This window comes from Xenopus laevis, chromosome 5L (genome assembly GCF_017654675.1).
Source record: "Xenopus laevis strain J_2021 chromosome 5L, Xenopus_laevis_v10.1, whole genome shotgun sequence".
Taxonomy (NCBI): domain Eukaryota; kingdom Metazoa; phylum Chordata; class Amphibia; order Anura; family Pipidae; genus Xenopus; species Xenopus laevis.
Window position 1 is genome coordinate 97,618,382 of NC_054379.1, and position 17,283 is coordinate 97,635,664.

The following is a 17,283-nucleotide window of genomic DNA, read 5'->3' on the forward strand; positions in this document are numbered from 1 at the left end:
ATACGGTAAACAGTTTAGACTTCCATTCACTTTGAAGTTAAAGTTTCATATTCTATAGTGTTTATTGTTGGGAATGGCTAAGGATGTGGTCACACAAATTAAAGGCTATCACCAATTAGGAAATGATGATGTCCCATTTCAGTGATATGAGTATATAATTAAGGGATGTTTATAAGTGATCCATGATTGGTTGCTGTGGGCAACATCACTGGTGATGTTTTTCTCCAGTGTTTTACATAAATAGGCCCCAAAGTGTAAAGGACAACAGCAGGGCACAGCTGACAGATTTCAAACAAGGACAGGCAGACATGGGTCAATGCAGAAACAAGTCAGGAGCACCTACCAGAAACAGAGTGACCAGCAGTACTGGGACTTTTGACAAGAGCATGGCATCCATGCTACTGGGTTTTTACATTAGGATTAACTTTCTAACCAGCTTTACAGTAATTTAGTCAGTATTAAAAGTATAAAGCAAAAGAATACAGTGAATACAATCTAATAATAAGTCTAATCAGATACATGAATGTTATTTTTGCAGGGGGCTCCAGGTGCCCCTGGACTTCTTGGAGAGTTAGGGCGCGCTGGGGCAATGGTGAGTACAATCCTTGATTCTGCACAGTTCAGTTTGTTATTCTATGCAGCTTTTGAAAAATGTAAATTTTTTGTTAACTGGTTTTGTAGTTTAGAAACAGTAAGCATTTATCTAAAAATAAATAAATAGGACTCATTTACTAACAAATATGCATGGGAGCAGTAAGTCATATCAACCCATTACAAATGTACATTTATACATCTTCTTACAGTAGACTGGTAAGAACTAATTAGTGATTGGTTTGTTAAGGACTATTGCAATGGTACAGCATTGCCAAGTCATCATTAATACTAATGCGAATGTGCATGTTTTATACCCACTATGCCAGAATTCTAGCGTATAGTGAGCACCTGCTACGTACTGTAGCAATGTGGATGATATTTAATGGTAAACTGTGCACAAGTTATGGCTGTGTGAATTTGCATGCAAACTGTTATGAATGAAGTCCATGATCCATTAGGTGCAAGCAAAGGAACCCCTTATAGTAACACCTTCGGAAGGCAGTCATTACACCCTGTACTTTGCACTGGCAAATTTTCCAGAAACATGGAAGCATATTGCAAGAACGTGTAGAGACACAAGTAACTTTTTTTAAAATGCATGTGGTTCTGCAGTTTGTCCTTGCATACATAAATAAGCTCTACAGTGTTTTCATAGAGGGTAGGTTCATGTTCGACAAGAGAGGGAGGTTCATGTTCTTCAATCTCCCTCTCTTCTCTTACTTTTAGAGGGGGTAACACTCCATAATTTCATGTATTGCAAAAATGTAAATCAGCACAGTGTTGATGCAAGTGTGCATATCACGTTGATAGATATACAGATTTGATTTGCAAAGTTAATTGATTAAAACTGAAATGTGTGTCTTAGCTCTCTGGTTTCACATATGGTAAATGTTCAAATCATACGGTAAACAGTCTGTGTATACATAGCATTTGTATTCTTACTTGTGTATATTTTGTTAATATAGAATTATTGGGGAACAAATACCAGGCCTGCCAGCAAAGCTGAATACCAGTGCCACTGTGTATTTCAAATAGGGATCCATTGACATTGCTGTAATTCTTTAGTGGTTAATGCTTAAGCCAACAGTTTTTTTCATTTCAACTTACCATGAACAGGCTGATATAGTCTGTTAACATGGCAGTTGTTGCCAACCTATTGGCCCATGTGTGTGACCAAAATGAACAATGTAAGATTAGGGTTTAGAGTTAGACAGATGTGAAATGGGAAGGCAGTTGAATGATCTTACTGGGCAAGTCCTACATGGGCTTGTGGTGTCTTCTCCCAGTGGGTTGGCATGGTTCAGACTTATTTGGCCAACCAACTGGATTGCCAACCAGATAAAATTATTCCCTTGCTTGGAAACCTCACCAAAAAAAATTATCTACCTGTGAATGGCCATCTTGGTTGTGCAATATGAGTAAAACTGGAGTTTCTAAAAGGAAAGGGACAGGTAACATTACAGTGGCTAACAGGGGAAAACTTCTAATTTCCAGCAAGAACAGTTAATACTACTGTGAACTGTAAAAAAATGTCAACTTTAAAGTATAAGGAAGGGTGAAATTACTGGGATATACCAAATGATAACAAGAACCCCATTGATTACATTCTCCTGTACTTCTGAGCAAAAACCATAGAGCAAGCTTTTTCCTGCTTCTTTCTTTGTGTCAGGTATGCATGTACAGTACAGTAAAAAAAATAAAAATAAACCATAAAACAAAAAGGCAGATTTTTCACTCTACTGCACATGTGCACCCGACATGGAGAAGGAAGAAGTAGGAAAAACATTGCTCCATGGTGCTTGCTCTGTGGTGCTTTTGAGTGAGCACCATTGAAAACTTTGTTACTGGTAGCTTTGATTTAAATGACAACCAGCTAGTGTATCATTGCCAAAAATATATATATGGAAAAATATGATTATTTATGCAAGATGGCCATCCATAGACATGTTGTAGTTACACTCATAGCTGTATAGGCATATTGACAAAGGTTCACCTTAATGGTGGCCATACACGGGCAGATAAAGCTGATAAAACTAGCCTATTGGGTTTATTTAATGTTCACATGATTTTCTAGAAAACTTAAGGTATGACGATCCAAATTAAAGAAAAATCCATTATCCGGAAAACCCCCAGTCCCAAACATTCTGGATAACAGGTCCCATACCTGTGTTTACATTTATTGCTACAGCTCTCTTTACAATTGCTACTGCTACTATGTATGCTTCAATTAGCATGCCAAATAAATAATGAAGACTTATGGCAAATTTGGTTACAACAGGTCACTTTATAACATACTAAAACTTATTTTAAGAGTGAACTTCCCATTGGAGCATCTTGAAAAATGTGCTTGACTGGCTTTCCAAGCAATGTTTTTCAAACATATATATACTTCTCTTGGTCAGTTATCTAAGCATACATTTTTTTAAATCCATAACCAGCCACTATGATCTCCCCTTTCTGTTTCAATAAATAACATTTAGGGGCATATTTATGAATCTTTACTTTTGCAGGTTTAGGAATTTACCAACAGTTTCTACAGTTGAACTGGCCTGAATTGGTCAGTCCCAGAATCATAAACCTGCCCCTTAGTGAATAATGTACTGGATGGAAATGGTGCTTAAATTGCCCTCTGTGCTATAAGCTATAATTTAACCTCTAGCATAACAAAAAACACCTACTCCTGCCTAAGCAATCCTTAGATCTCTACAGGACTTCAGGGACATACAAGGACAAGTTTGATTGTTATGACTACAGAGATTTAAAACGCAGTTGGATAAATATCTGGCTTTCTTCATTAGCAGCGCCTTGAGAAATATATAATTCTAAATGTATTTTTAAACAAGCAAATGTAAATGATAGGCAGATTGCTAACAGCTCTGCCTGCAAAGAATATGTTAAGGGTACACCAGGCAGAAATAAGTGGGAGTTTATTTCTGGTCATATTCCTTGCACATTTCAGCTTCACTCCATCTGATGTTAAAATACTTCAAATGATCTTTGGAGAGTTTAACATATGCTAATTTTTATAACATCTGTTGGAGAGATAAAGATGTAGAAGAGGAAATGTTTTGGATGTGCATGTCGTATTTTAAGCTGTGTGATAAATAGAAGCCTTGAATTTAGGAATGCTTCACAATTTGTATTCCTAAATAAAACCAGAATAATGTTACACTTAAGTATTAGACAGAGAGCTTGCCATATTATCTAATCTGTCTCTAAACTAATATTTATTTTCCCTGACTGATATTGCAGTTTCTGCCTTGCACAGGACTCCTTTGTTGCCATTACTTTCTGGCTATTATCAGTGAGCTGTTGTTATGGTTAGCTAAAAAATGGCCGAACAGAAAAATCTTGTATAACGAACCTCCCCATTTTGCTCATAGCCTGTACAGCAGGCACGCAATAATGTCAACATTGTTTTTTTGCATTCTCCATAATTAAAGTATTTACAATTTAGTAGCTATTTCATTCTTGTTCATACTAAATACTACTACTACTGAGATTTATTGACGTAAAACTTTCCAGTGGTAAATTGTACTGTAAATAAAACGACTCAGTCATATGAATACTTTAAGATGTAGTTTATGGGAATAGAGGTGCTGGGGGCCAAGCTGTATTGTGGATCAACAGACAGTGGGGCTTATTGATAAACAATGGGAAAACATGTACCTGGGCAGTAACCCATGGCAACCAAATATTTGCTTTTATTTTTCAACCTGCGGCTGTCAGAAAAAGTCACTGATTGGTTGCCCATGGCCATATTTGCCCATTGTTTATAAATGGGACCAATTGTGTCAGAAGTCCTTTAACCTAAAATATTGCACTGCAGTCTGTGACTTAGTCCATCACAAGCTCTGATGTTCACCTTAAATAAACTTATAATATTACCTACACATTTGTATTCTTGGACAATGGGGCTTTTGAAAAGTTGAAGACTTTCCTCCCCCGCCCTCAGCTCTTCAGTTTGAAATTTAAACTGAGATCTAGTTGCTAGGATACCACTGAACACTATTGATATATACTTGCAATACTGGAGGCCCTAAAATGATTTTGCTGTGGTTGCCTTGAAACCTACCCCCACTGCACTAGGCAATTGTTTAAATAATAGACTGAAAGATTAATAGGAAAGGGCATTAACAGGGATATAAGTAATCTTAAAAAGAATAGCAATAACACTATGCTAACGTCATCAATAGTTGACGTGTATCTCAGAATCATCAGAGATGTGCCTGCAACTAATCTGAGATGTAAAAGTTGCAGGTTGATTATTTATCGGATTGTGCCCAACCCTAACCTATCAGAAGGGGAGGAGTGGGATGAGGCAAGCAAGTATATAAACAGGCTCCACCTCCTCAGTCATGGGGTTTGAGTGGCACACAAAGGTTGGGGAATGGCTGGGATGGCATTGAATACAGACCAACACCACTCGCCTCAGGAGCCAATTGGTCAAACCAAACTCACTTGAATCTTTCTGACTCTCACATCACTACTAAAATACACTGGAGGAGAAAATGCCACATTTCTTATTAGTAAGAAAAAGCAACTTATGCACTCTATACTATACACAGATGGGCCCCTTCAGGTACATGGGCATAGATGCAAGCATTCTTTGTATGGACCCTAAGGGTCACGATTGCTAGCGCTTAAACCTGTAATAATGATAAATACAACCTGTACATTATTTTAGGCTTAAGGGTATTTAGGTTTATGGGTAACATTTTTATTAATAATAAAGCATTAACCTATGCAACATTATATCGAAAGCATTTATTTTTACACTCATACCTACAGCACCTGCATTGTGAATCTTGCCCTTGCTTCTAAGTTGCTGGCATGATAAACTAAAACTCTATTGCCTACAGTCAGCAGTAGCATATCTATTACATAATGGAAACCTTTTAGAAGTTGCTGAGGATGTTATTCACAAATGAGATTTTTCAATTACTCTGCTTTCCCAGAGGCCTAATGCAGCAAAGGGGTACTTGGATCACAGCCTTTATTTTTCTTACTTTGCCTTTATGTACTTGAAAACAATGTACTTTAGTAGAAAATAATCTAAGGAAATGCCAGTAGGCAATTACACCTTAGGCCTTGCATTAATCATGCCTCTCAATAGCCTGCTTGCCATTATTTGCCTAATAAATACATGGAAACGTTAAGGAGTTAACCCATTCAGCTGATTATCATTTTTTACATAATCACTGTTGCTGCTTCTTCCTGAGTCTTTTGAATTTTTAGTCTTGTAGCTGCTTTGCTGCTTTGGTTTAATACCCTTTACTAATAAGTACACTGTTTCAAGTAATGTAAAGCTTTCTTTATGTTTCCTACTGCATCTTGTCATAGCTCTTGTATAATTTTCAATCAGCCCCAGATTAGGACATATCACTATAAATGCATGTTCCAGGACAGAAAAGGAAGAATACTATTTATTGTGGGTATAAATAAGGCAATTTTAAGATATTTGAAGCAGGGGGTACTTCAGTCTGGGGTCCTGTGGCAGAGGGAGGCCACAAGACATGCGAATAAGGGATTAGCAAATCACAAAGGGGAAGGGTTTTGGTATAAATGGGCATAGCCAGTGTGGATCAAGATGTACGTGCCTTTGTTTTTTTCTTACTCGATCCCCACTTTACATGAAACTAACTTCCAGAAAACCCAGGTGTCCAGTGATCTAATAACTAGGCCCACCCTGATGGCAGCCTGAAATACTTCAGTATATTTAGCAAAATGCCATCATTCAATACTGGATTTGGCTTTAGAAGCAATTAGGGTTATTTATTTTTTTTACTTTATTTGTGTACAATTACACTATTTTTTTCATAGTTTTTCATGGAAGTAAAAGAGTAAAAGAATAACCCTTGGTGACTGCTGCAAAACCATTTAATGGAGATTTATGATGTACCTTTACTTTACGAGTGTTGCTCTCACTTATACATAGTTTTTAAAGAAACTGTTTGATGTTTATCACATTTCTGTAATACTGGGTGGTATAGAGAAAATGATATACTTTATCTTTCTTTAAATGTATTATTTATTATTTTTCTGTATTAAACTAAAGAGCTCTGGGGCTGTTTTTATCATCACATTAACTTCTGTAATAACTGATGTTTTTTCCTATTTTCCATGTATAGGGTGATGTTGGAGCAAGAGGAGTTCCAGGGCCACCAGGACCACCAGGACCAAGAGTAAGTTTAAAACATGGGAGGGAACATGGGAAACAGGAGCAGTTCTCAAATTCTGTTCATAAACTATGTAATAAAAACATTTCAGCCATCATTTAACCAAAAACAAATGACACATTTCACATCACCTTTCTTAACCTACAGTGTCTGTTGTAATTTGCACAAAAATAAAAGCCTATTGCTACTCACAGCTTTGTCAGTATATATCACATTTCATTGATGCATAGATTTTATAGACTGCAAAAGAAATGCATTCTCCATCAATTAAACATTCATCACAGCTAATTCCCATGACTGAAGCTGGATCACCATGAAGGAATAAAGAGCACCTTGTACTAAACATTGACTCTGCATATAATGTACAGTAACTAAAAGGGGACATCAATTCAGAGAGAAATGGGGGAGAAAACGCATATAGGTAGAACTCAGACATTAGTTGGTGCCGGTGTTGAACAGAAGGAAGCTGTAGAGGCAGGATTCCTTATGGAATAGGAACTAAGCACCAGGGAACAGGCAGTACCTGGATGCAGCAGATAACTCATTTGCTACAGATACCACAGGCAAATAGTTCAAGGGCAGATGTGTTAATATTTGTGCAGGTATAAAGATATGGTATGATGCTAACAGCAGAGGGAACATGTACTGTTATAGATAGCCTACAAGTTTCCACATTTATAACATTGACTTCTCAGGGAAAACTAGAAAGACTATAGATTGCACAGGTACCACAGTTATTTCACTAATAGGTAAGGGGAAAGTATACACAGTATAGATGGAGCAGACACTAACAGCATACGGAAATATATAGTATATGAATGAAGCAGCTATTAGCCATGGGTAAACTATACATTATATAGATTTCACAGGCACCACAGATGTGGCACTTAAAGTTCAGGGGGTAGCATAGACTGTGTTGATGGGTCAGTCAGTACAGATATGACAGCAGAGAGAATATATACAGTATAAAGATGACATAGGTACTGCAGGTATAACACTTACCACACAGGGAAAAGCAATCAATGCATCAATTGCACAGATGTCATCCAAAAATAGCCCCGAGGATATATTAGTTGCAAATAAAATAGAATATATCAACGGGAATTGCATCACAGATATGGCAGTGATTCTCAGAGCACGCATGGAATCTGGTAAAGAAATGTGACAGATGCCAGAATTCTTCCTCTTGTTGTAGATCAAGGCTGTCCTGTAAGCTTAATTATAATGGTTCGGCCAAGGACATTGTTAGACAACATTATAACTTGCATGCAAGCTAACCCACAAACTATATAAAACTAACAGAATATTCATGTGAATTTCTTTTTAATAGGGCCCAACTGCCCAAGGAGAACCCCTGGTGAGTTTTGCACTCCAGTAGTGAGTAGTATTAGTGTTTTTGACTATACTTGCAGTTGGTTTCTGATAAGAATTCTCTTTATGTTTCAGTGTCCAACTGCATGCCCACCAGGAAAACCAGGATATCCAGGCTTGCCAGGCATGAAGGTAATAACATAGCAGCAACCTTCATGAACAAATAAAACGGATTAATTGTTAGTAATTAGTAGTGCATATATAGCCCTAATAGATGGAGAAATACTATTAGTGGAACTTTACCACTGATATAAGTAGCAATGACAAGGATCGCTGGCCAAGGGTATAATTGTCGGGATGCCATTGTTTAAGTATCTGACTGAATTTGCCCTTCCATTTCTTAACACCCCTGTAACGGCTTCCGCCCACTTAAATGTTCATTTCATTCACCTCTGTAATTGATTTATTTAGCAGCAATATTTAATGGTTCTGGTTTTCCAGCTTTATTACACCATATCCCTTTGTCTCTCATTAGCAATACTTTGCTTGATCCAGGTCATATCTTCTTTCATATTAAAATACGTATAAACTGAAAGCATGGCAATGTTACTAAGTAAAAGACATTTGCTGAATACACAATGAGGGAGACGTACTAGTCTGAATTGTCTATAGTCTTCTTTTATTATAAGGACTATAGGATATTTCTGTATAAAACAATTGAAAATAGAAGCAGATTTTAAGCATTGATTTGCATTACTCCTAAACTGTGAACATTTTACACAATTAATCAATAAAATGAATAACTAGTTCCATTTGACAACCTGTATTGAGTTATGCTGAATGCTAGCCAATTCAACACCATGCTGTGCAGTAGGTTCATCTCAAATTATGTCATTGATTAAATTAATTAATTTGTCTTTATTTGTTTACAACTGTGTTATCGCTCACGTTATCAAGTTCATCAGTGTTGGATATTGTCCCAGTGCAATAACCTACAACAATCAGATATTTGCTTTCATCATTCTAATTGCACTAGAACTGTTAAGTTAATTGTTTATTGTTTTTATGTTTACGGCAGCACTGTTGCAGAAATGTTAAGGGTTAAAGTGCCACACAATTAGTCAACATAGATCTACTCTAACATGTACCTAGTATCAGAACTATACTGCTGTATTATCAGAGTCATGACTTTTATTTTAACATTTGAATTCTGTTCTATATAATGAATTTGTAATCTAATGAAATGCTCAAGTTATGTGTCTGTTTTCTAGGGTCACAAAGGTGCAAAAGGAGAAGCTGGGGAACCAGGGAAACAAGGCCATAAGGTAACACTTATTTTAAGAACCAGAAATCACATTGATTTTGATACTTTATTTTTTTTTATTTAAGTACCTATATAGTAGTAATGGCCGAATTTTTCCCGTCGTGAAATGGTGGAAAAATGTGAATTTTGACGCCCGCGTCAATTTTGACACTGACGTTAAAGTCAATGGGCATCCGAATAATGTTGACGCACAATGGTTTTGATGCAAGCGGCTTTTCCGACACGCATCCCAAATTTTTTGTCGCCGACAATTTTTTGACGGCGAATTTTCATGCCAGTTGTGCAAATTTCATCGCCGGAGGCAAAACCCGGAAATTCGCCTCAAATTCTTGCCTGTCCAGTTTATTCGCCCATCACTATCATACAGGCATATTCTATTCATTTTTCACTTAGACATTTAAACAAATGCCAGGATGAGTCCATGAGCCTGGCACCTGACTAGCAATTTAAATCCCAAGATAGAGCTACAGAAGTGAAAACATATATTCTTGAAGCCATACAAAATAAAAAGGAAAAACAAATTGCCTTAGAATGCCATAGACTTCGTAATACCAATAGCACTTTCAGTACCTTCATGTTTATATGCATTTAGCTATTCCCAGTACAGGAATAATTGAAGTAGCTATAGATGGACACACCAGAAAATTAGATGTTTCCAATTTTTATTTATCCTCACTGCCTGACGCCATGGCACCATTCCTGTTTCACATCACTACCTTCATGACCACTATTGCACCCAACTATAGGCCAGATTCAATTCAGCGAGAAAAAGCTTTATCCATGAAATCTCAAGGACGAGATTCAATTTGAGATGCAATTCAATCCTGAAAACTTATCTCAATGTTTATAACGTGAAAACACTATTGAAGTCTATGGGAAAAACCTGGAACTGAATTTGAATTGAATCTTGTCCATGAGTTTTCACGTGATAAAACATGAGATAACTTTTTCTCACTGAATTGAATCTGGCCCTATATGTCTTCTATGTCAAATTTACAGCCACCATTCCATTTCAAATTCGCTATATGTCCCTTGGCAATCATATACAATGAACTATATATACTATGGTATTTGTGCTACTTTATCCCAATATATTCAGAATATGATATTTTGGTACAAATGCTGAAATCAGACGCTCATGTTACATATTGTAGGTATCGCCCATTGTACCATAGATTTTGCACAAATATCACAAATCAAGGTTACTGCCTCCTGCGCTTGACAAATGAATGTATAAAACTGCTCCACATGTAGCATTCTTTAAAATAATAACCAGAAGATGAACTTAGGCTGGATTGTTTGTACATTTATTCAAATGAAAATATATTATAAGCCATCATCATGTTAGCTAGAAACAAATCGTCCTTGAAATCATTGGAATTTAAAGTACACCCTGTCCCACAGGTTTCAATTTGCAAGCAGTTTCTTAAACACAGTCAAGCTGTCATTTGTTAAATTTAAAGGGCCATAAAATTATATTAAAATGGTTTTGATCTTGTTTATACATTACTGAAGGATAATTCATGATAGTGGTATTGTAATAAAACCATTGCATTATGTTCTAGGGTCTGAAAAAGTAAGAGTGGCTTTGCCAACATTTTCTCTTGCGGGAATATTTGTAATATATTTTTTTGTTTTCCCTAGGGAGAAGAAGGTGAACAAGGAGGAATTGGGGAAATTGGTTCTCAGGGACCTCCGGTAATGCATTTCTGTTTTTGGAAACAATATTGTTAATGTGCCAATTTTATTTCATAGGAAAAATGTTCATTGTTCTTATTGAGTCTGATGTGAATTTAAAGGTAGACTAACTGCTGTTACAGTATATAAAATTATGCATTGATTGTCCCCTTTCAATGACATAATGAAATCCATGTACTCCATGTACTCTATGATATATATACTCTATGGCATATGGGGGCTATAAGTTTAGATTCTATATATTTAGAAGCAAATGGTCTCATTTACAGAGGACAATCACCGTAAGGGATGGACCATGTACTTAATACTTAAAATTTCCAGGGTGTCCATGCCCTAGTGGATTGCATTTGGAATCAACCCTCAAAATACATATAACTAGTAAAGTGAGGAGAGCAATCCAAGGCAGAAGATCTGCAACAGTGTATTTTATTAGCAGATTCAAAAGACACAACATGTTTCGGGCCTCAAACCCCCTTTATCAAGTGATGATAAAGGGCGTTTGAGGCCCTAAACATGTTGTGTGTTTTGTAGCTGCTAATAAAATACACTGTTGCAGATCTTCTGCCTTGGATTGCTCTCCTCACTTTACTAGTTATATGTATGCTGAAGACTTGCGGTGAAGTCTTATAGGAAAGAAGCACCATTGCATTAAAAAAACTGGGCAGTGCGCTGAAGTAATCCTGTTGAGCAACCCTCAAAATAAACTGTGGTCCCATTTTATACTGCTGGTCACTGTACCATTTTATACTGAGGGTACCATTTGCATTGTTCTCCTTTTATGTTATGGGAGATCTTCTCAAACTATAATTTACAGGTATTTCTAAATAAGCTCCTTTTTTCGTCCTTTGCTTTCTAACTACGCTTAGTGAGAAGAAATTGCTGATTGATTGCTGACAAAATTGTTAAATAAGCCATTACTTTGGTTAAGTAATCCTTTTGTTGCAGGCATTAAATGCATTTTAATAGTATACTTCACACTAAACAACCTGGAAGATAAAGTTTTTATGATACGCAATACAGCTTGTTAGTTGCCATTACTGTTATCTGAGTTTTTTGTTAACTATAGTGATAGGATGATGGCAGTCTATTCAAAGCGCTTTAAGTTTTTCAGAAAATATTGGCAAGTGGCAACTATTGCAGTTGCTTATATTTGTACACATAATATAATATGAATCCAAGGGGAGAAAGCTGATTTGCTGCATTTTGCTGAACTGCACATCACATCAAATTTTCAGACAGTAACTGACGGTGATTGACTACTGATGTAAATGATCGCAGTTGAACAATAACTTGAATAATGAAAGCAAATGTAATTCTAATCAACTTTCCAATATACATTATTGAAAAACTTTCAATGATTTTAAAGCTATTTGTAAATGTAATTGCTTTTGAAAGCACTAGCTGTCTTCGTTTTACTGTTCCGTGTGCTGCTGGTCCTTGGTATGTTGCTGTAGTGACATCTCCTCCAGGCAAGACACATTTGTCCCAATGCCTTCCACAGTTCTGTGATACATTTCACAGATCCCTTAACCATAGTAAATGGAAGATGTGGTATTAGGAGTCTTGGCTGGAGAGATGATAACTGCAACATCGCTTCAGTGGCACAGCTAATCAGAACCAGGGCTATATTTACCATATCGGCACTCAAGGGCCTCTGTTTAGGGCAGCTGCTTTAAGGTGGCGGCCCTTGGATGCTTCATGGTAAATATATTTGTTGCACAAAAAAACTCGGGCCCTGCCACTGAATACATTCCTACGAAATCGAGGTAGGGTGTAGGCGGGGTATCGAGTGTGGTAGGTGACGCTACAACTGTGCATGGTACATTGTGACATTATTTCTGCTTATGTCATTTGCACATATGCCGTTGAGCATGCAAGTCATGCAAACTTTTATATTTTGGTCTACAAGTCCTGTAACCAAAATAAGACATGCCATATTACAGTATATGCATGATTTCCTAAAAATATCTACCAATTGCTTTTTTAGGGGCCACAAGGTTTGAGAGGCATCACTGGTGTTATGGGAGCCAAAGGCAGCAAGGTAAGTTTTCAAGTTACACACTAACCGGGATATACACGGAATGTATATCAATTGTTTTCTTCAGCAAATTGAACGATCAATTGTTATATACCTCTTTACATCTCCCCAGTTAAATAGCTTTTGAAGGCTCCATCTTATTGCATATGCCTGCATACAGCTCACATTCACTTCAGCTTATCATTTATGCTGGGAGTCATGGCATATGAGTGTGGGACCTATTAACTTAGTGTAACTATGTTTCTTACAAGAGACGATAGGGCTCATTTATAAATTTCACACAGCACCCTGCGCATGTTATATTTACAAAGCTGGGCAACATTAGTGTACTTACCCCCATATGTAATAAGAGGCACTAAGTTTGCCCAGGAGCAGTAACCAATATCAACCAATAGACTGTTTGTTTTTAAGTGGGTGACCAGTAAATCCTACCTGCTGATTGGTTGCCATGGGTTACTGCTCCTGCGCAAACTTAGGGGCATATTTGTCAAAATCTGGATTTTTCTGAGTAATTTAATTAATACAGTCAGACCACACTAGAATCCACAATTGGAGCTTATTTATTATTAAAAAAGCACGATTTAATCAGATCGGGGACAAGACCGTAAAAATCCAGCAAAAATCCTACGAATCATTCCTTTTTTTTTAGCCCGAAAAGTCCAAAATAGTTGTACTTTCTGGTTCATTTCAACGCAGACCACAGAAACTTCCAAATAAGATAGGGACCCTCTCCCATTGACTTTTATATATGACTTATACATCCTTGGCAGGTCTGAGATGCCGGATTTTCGGATTCTGACTTTTTCCATCCACGGGATATAATAATTCTTGAAAAATTCTTTTTTTTTTCCACAAAAAATTCAGATTTTTATTAAAAAAAACCTTTTTGGCATTCAGACTTTAATCAATAACCCCCTTAGTGTCTTTTATTTTATAACCCCATAATTGTGCAATCATAATTGTGAATTTGTATTTACGCTGCGATTGTCCTTAACAACTTTTTAAATATGGCATAATGGAAATTTTTTAAATATTTATGTGCTCACTCTGCATTTGAGTTACACACAACTGTGGCAGGGGGGGGGGGGATTTGCAGATTTGTTTTTTTGCAGAATTACCAACACTATATTCACGCACAACAACCACGCACAGTGGTGATGCAAAAACATTTGCAAATATTTTGCACAACATGCACCTCTATTTGTAGAAATAGGAAAACCTACAAATAAGCATTTATGGGAAAACATGAACAAAATGCACAAACGTTTATAAATTACGACAATGATTCATCAAATTACTTGGTCTGGAGTTTTTTTCTATGATCTTAAACACAGTAAATAATGCTGCTCCAGCATAATTCTGCAGTGAAATCCATTTCTCAAAAGAGCAAACAGATTTTTTTATATTCAATTTTGAAATCTGACATGGGGCTAGATATATTGTCAGTTTCCCAGCTGCCCCAGTCATGTGACTTGTGCCTGCACTTTAGGATGGAATTACTTTCTGGCAGGCTGTTATTTCTCCTACTTAATTTAACTGTATCAGTCTCAGTGGGACTTGGCTTTTACTAATGAGTGCTGTTCTTAGATCTTCCAGGGAGCTGTTATCTTTTGTTAGGGAGCTGCTATCTGGTTACCTTCCCATTGTTCTTTTGTTTGGCTGCTGGGGGGGGGGGGGAGGGAGGGGGTGATATCACTCTAACTTGCAGTACAGCAGTAAACAGTGACTAAAGTTTATCAGAGTACAAGTCACATGACTTGGGGCAGCTGGGAAAATGACAAGATGTCTAGCCCCATGTCAGATTTCAAAATTTAATATAACAGAGTCTGTTTGCTCTTTTGAAAAATGGATTTCAGTGCAGAATTCTGCTGGAGCAGCACTATAAACTGATGCGTTTAAAGGGGTTGTTCACCTTCAAACAACTAGTTGTTATCAGATAGATCACCAGAAATAACGACTTTTTCCAATGACTTTCTATTTTCTATGTGTCACGGTTTTTCTAATATTGAAGTATAAAGTGTAATTTCTCTCCTTCTGAAGCAGCTCTGGGAGGGGGGGTCGCCGATCCTGTAAACTGTTCTAAATTGATACATTTAGTTGATACATTTCTTATCTTTGTCCCTGCTGAGCAAAATCTCTGGGTTTCATTACAGGCAGCTGTTAGAATTGATACAATTGTTGCTAATACTCCAGAGATGCTGCTGAGAAATGTATCAACTAAATGTTGCAAAATTGTAACAGTTCAGAATCTGCACCTGGATTACTGAGCTGTCAGACTCAAACACCAGAGACACGAACATTCAACTTTAAACTTAGATTTTGGAAAAAACTTAAAAAATAAATAATGGAAAGTAATTGGAAAAAGTCATTATTTCTAGGGAACAATCTAAAAACAACTAAATTGAAAAAAGTGTTTGGAAGGTGAACAACCCCTTTAAAAAAATACATGTTTTCCCATGACAGTATCCCTTTAAAAGAAATATTAGAGAGTGCATTCAGGTGTCGCTGAGGTAATTGTCTTGACTAACACTTGTATGTATACCATGCTCAATAGGTGCCAATTTGCCACATGACTGGGTGAATTAAATAGTCACCCAATGTCACTTGAGTATTTCCACTTCTAGGGTAGGGATATCAAATTTAATCTTCCAGAAAATAGGAAATATAATATAACTTCAAGCATTTTATATCGGTCATCACTGGAGTCCATTTTGACAGATCCTCTGCAAGGTGTATCAGTTTTAAAACACACATTTATGTTCATTTTCTGCTTATTGAATAACCTTGTGATGGACGTAATATTCACATTGCACAGCTCCCCCAGTACTCATTAAAACAGTGCTGTATGACTGCAGCCTGGAGAGAGGACATGGTAATATGTTTTGTCATTCAACAGTGATCTATATTATTCTGTTTAGGCAGAAAACTAACAAACTAAACACTGGAAAATGAAAAATAAAAATATGGACAGGTTTGATCTCTGCTGGGATCAAAAGATTATGCTATGAAATTTATAAGGGAGAAACCTAAAAAGGAATGAAATGAGTTTGTGATAAAGCTGAGCTCTCGCAGGACAAAAATAAATGGTTTTATCCAGAACTAATGGCACATTGTGTTCTCTATCACATCCATATTGAAGGCAAAATTAACCTGTTTCCTAGTCCCTGTCTGAATATGTTTTGAATGACAGTTTTGCTTTCGAACAACTCTTCTCTTTCCATAAGCAGAAAGACAGTCTCCTTTTTGTCCTCTAAGCAAACAACCTTGATGTTATATTCATCTCCCCTCTTTCTATTTGTCTTTGTTGGTAACATCTGTTATGCAGTGGTATAAAAGACAATCTAAGCCATACCTATTCAGTTTGCAGTTTAAATAACCTTAAATGTCACCGTCAGTGCCAGCCTTAAATAATATAGTATTTAACTGCCTTTCATTTCTTCTAGCACATCACAGTACATATTGTCCATAAAGATGTCTATAAAAGATGAATTCTTTGGAGACCGTGCACATAGGTCTTTGTCGTCTGTTGGAGATCAGTGTAAAATATGAATAAAATCTTCTAGATAGTTATAAGTTAAATCTGACTAAATATAATCAGTGGAAACATATTAGACTTTGCCCTTCTTTTCTTTTGAAAAGCGTTTTTTTCATAAATACTCACTTTGCGGTTATCTCTAATGTTAGTAAGCTTACCTTTTTATGATCATAACACTTGTAAATGATAAAAAAATCCTTTACGCACAAGTGTTTATCATATGATTGCAATCCTCCTGCTGCTATAGAATCAGATGTTGCAGCATCACCCAACAAGTCTATTGGGGGTAGGTAAACAGTTGCCCCTACTACAAGGCATCTTAATATAACTCAATCCAGACATAAAGAAAGTAAATCTATCCCTTTAATACTGGTGAATTACATCTTACTGTTTCTTTCTTCTTTTTGTGCATCAGTGGAGCCTGGTTCATAATTTCAAAATGAATTCCACATATTAAACATAGAGGGAAAGTTGTGCTCCCCACTAATTTTTAAAACCATTAGGCAGGGGTGCAATGAGGCTGTGACCACAAAATACATATAGTCAAATACAAGAGTCCTCTGCACTCAAACTATTATCAATATATTTAAGACAGAGACATTTT

At 36.6% G+C, this 17,283-nt stretch overlaps 1 protein-coding gene across 2 annotated transcripts in view; it reads left to right on the forward strand.

Moving 5' to 3' along the window:
• The window catches only part of col9a1.L (collagen, type IX, alpha 1 L homeolog), an 82,263-nt gene that overhangs the window by 40,320 nt on the left and 24,660 nt on the right, over positions 1-17,283 (forward strand). For both annotated transcript variants that reach the window (XM_018261946.2, NM_001093327.1), the window contains 7 exon segments: positions 539-592; positions 6,726-6,779; positions 8,104-8,130; positions 8,220-8,276; positions 9,356-9,409; positions 11,053-11,106; positions 13,094-13,147. In XM_018261946.2, the coding sequence (XP_018117435.1) occupies positions 539-592; positions 6,726-6,779; positions 8,104-8,130; positions 8,220-8,276; positions 9,356-9,409; positions 11,053-11,106; positions 13,094-13,147 (354 nt within the window).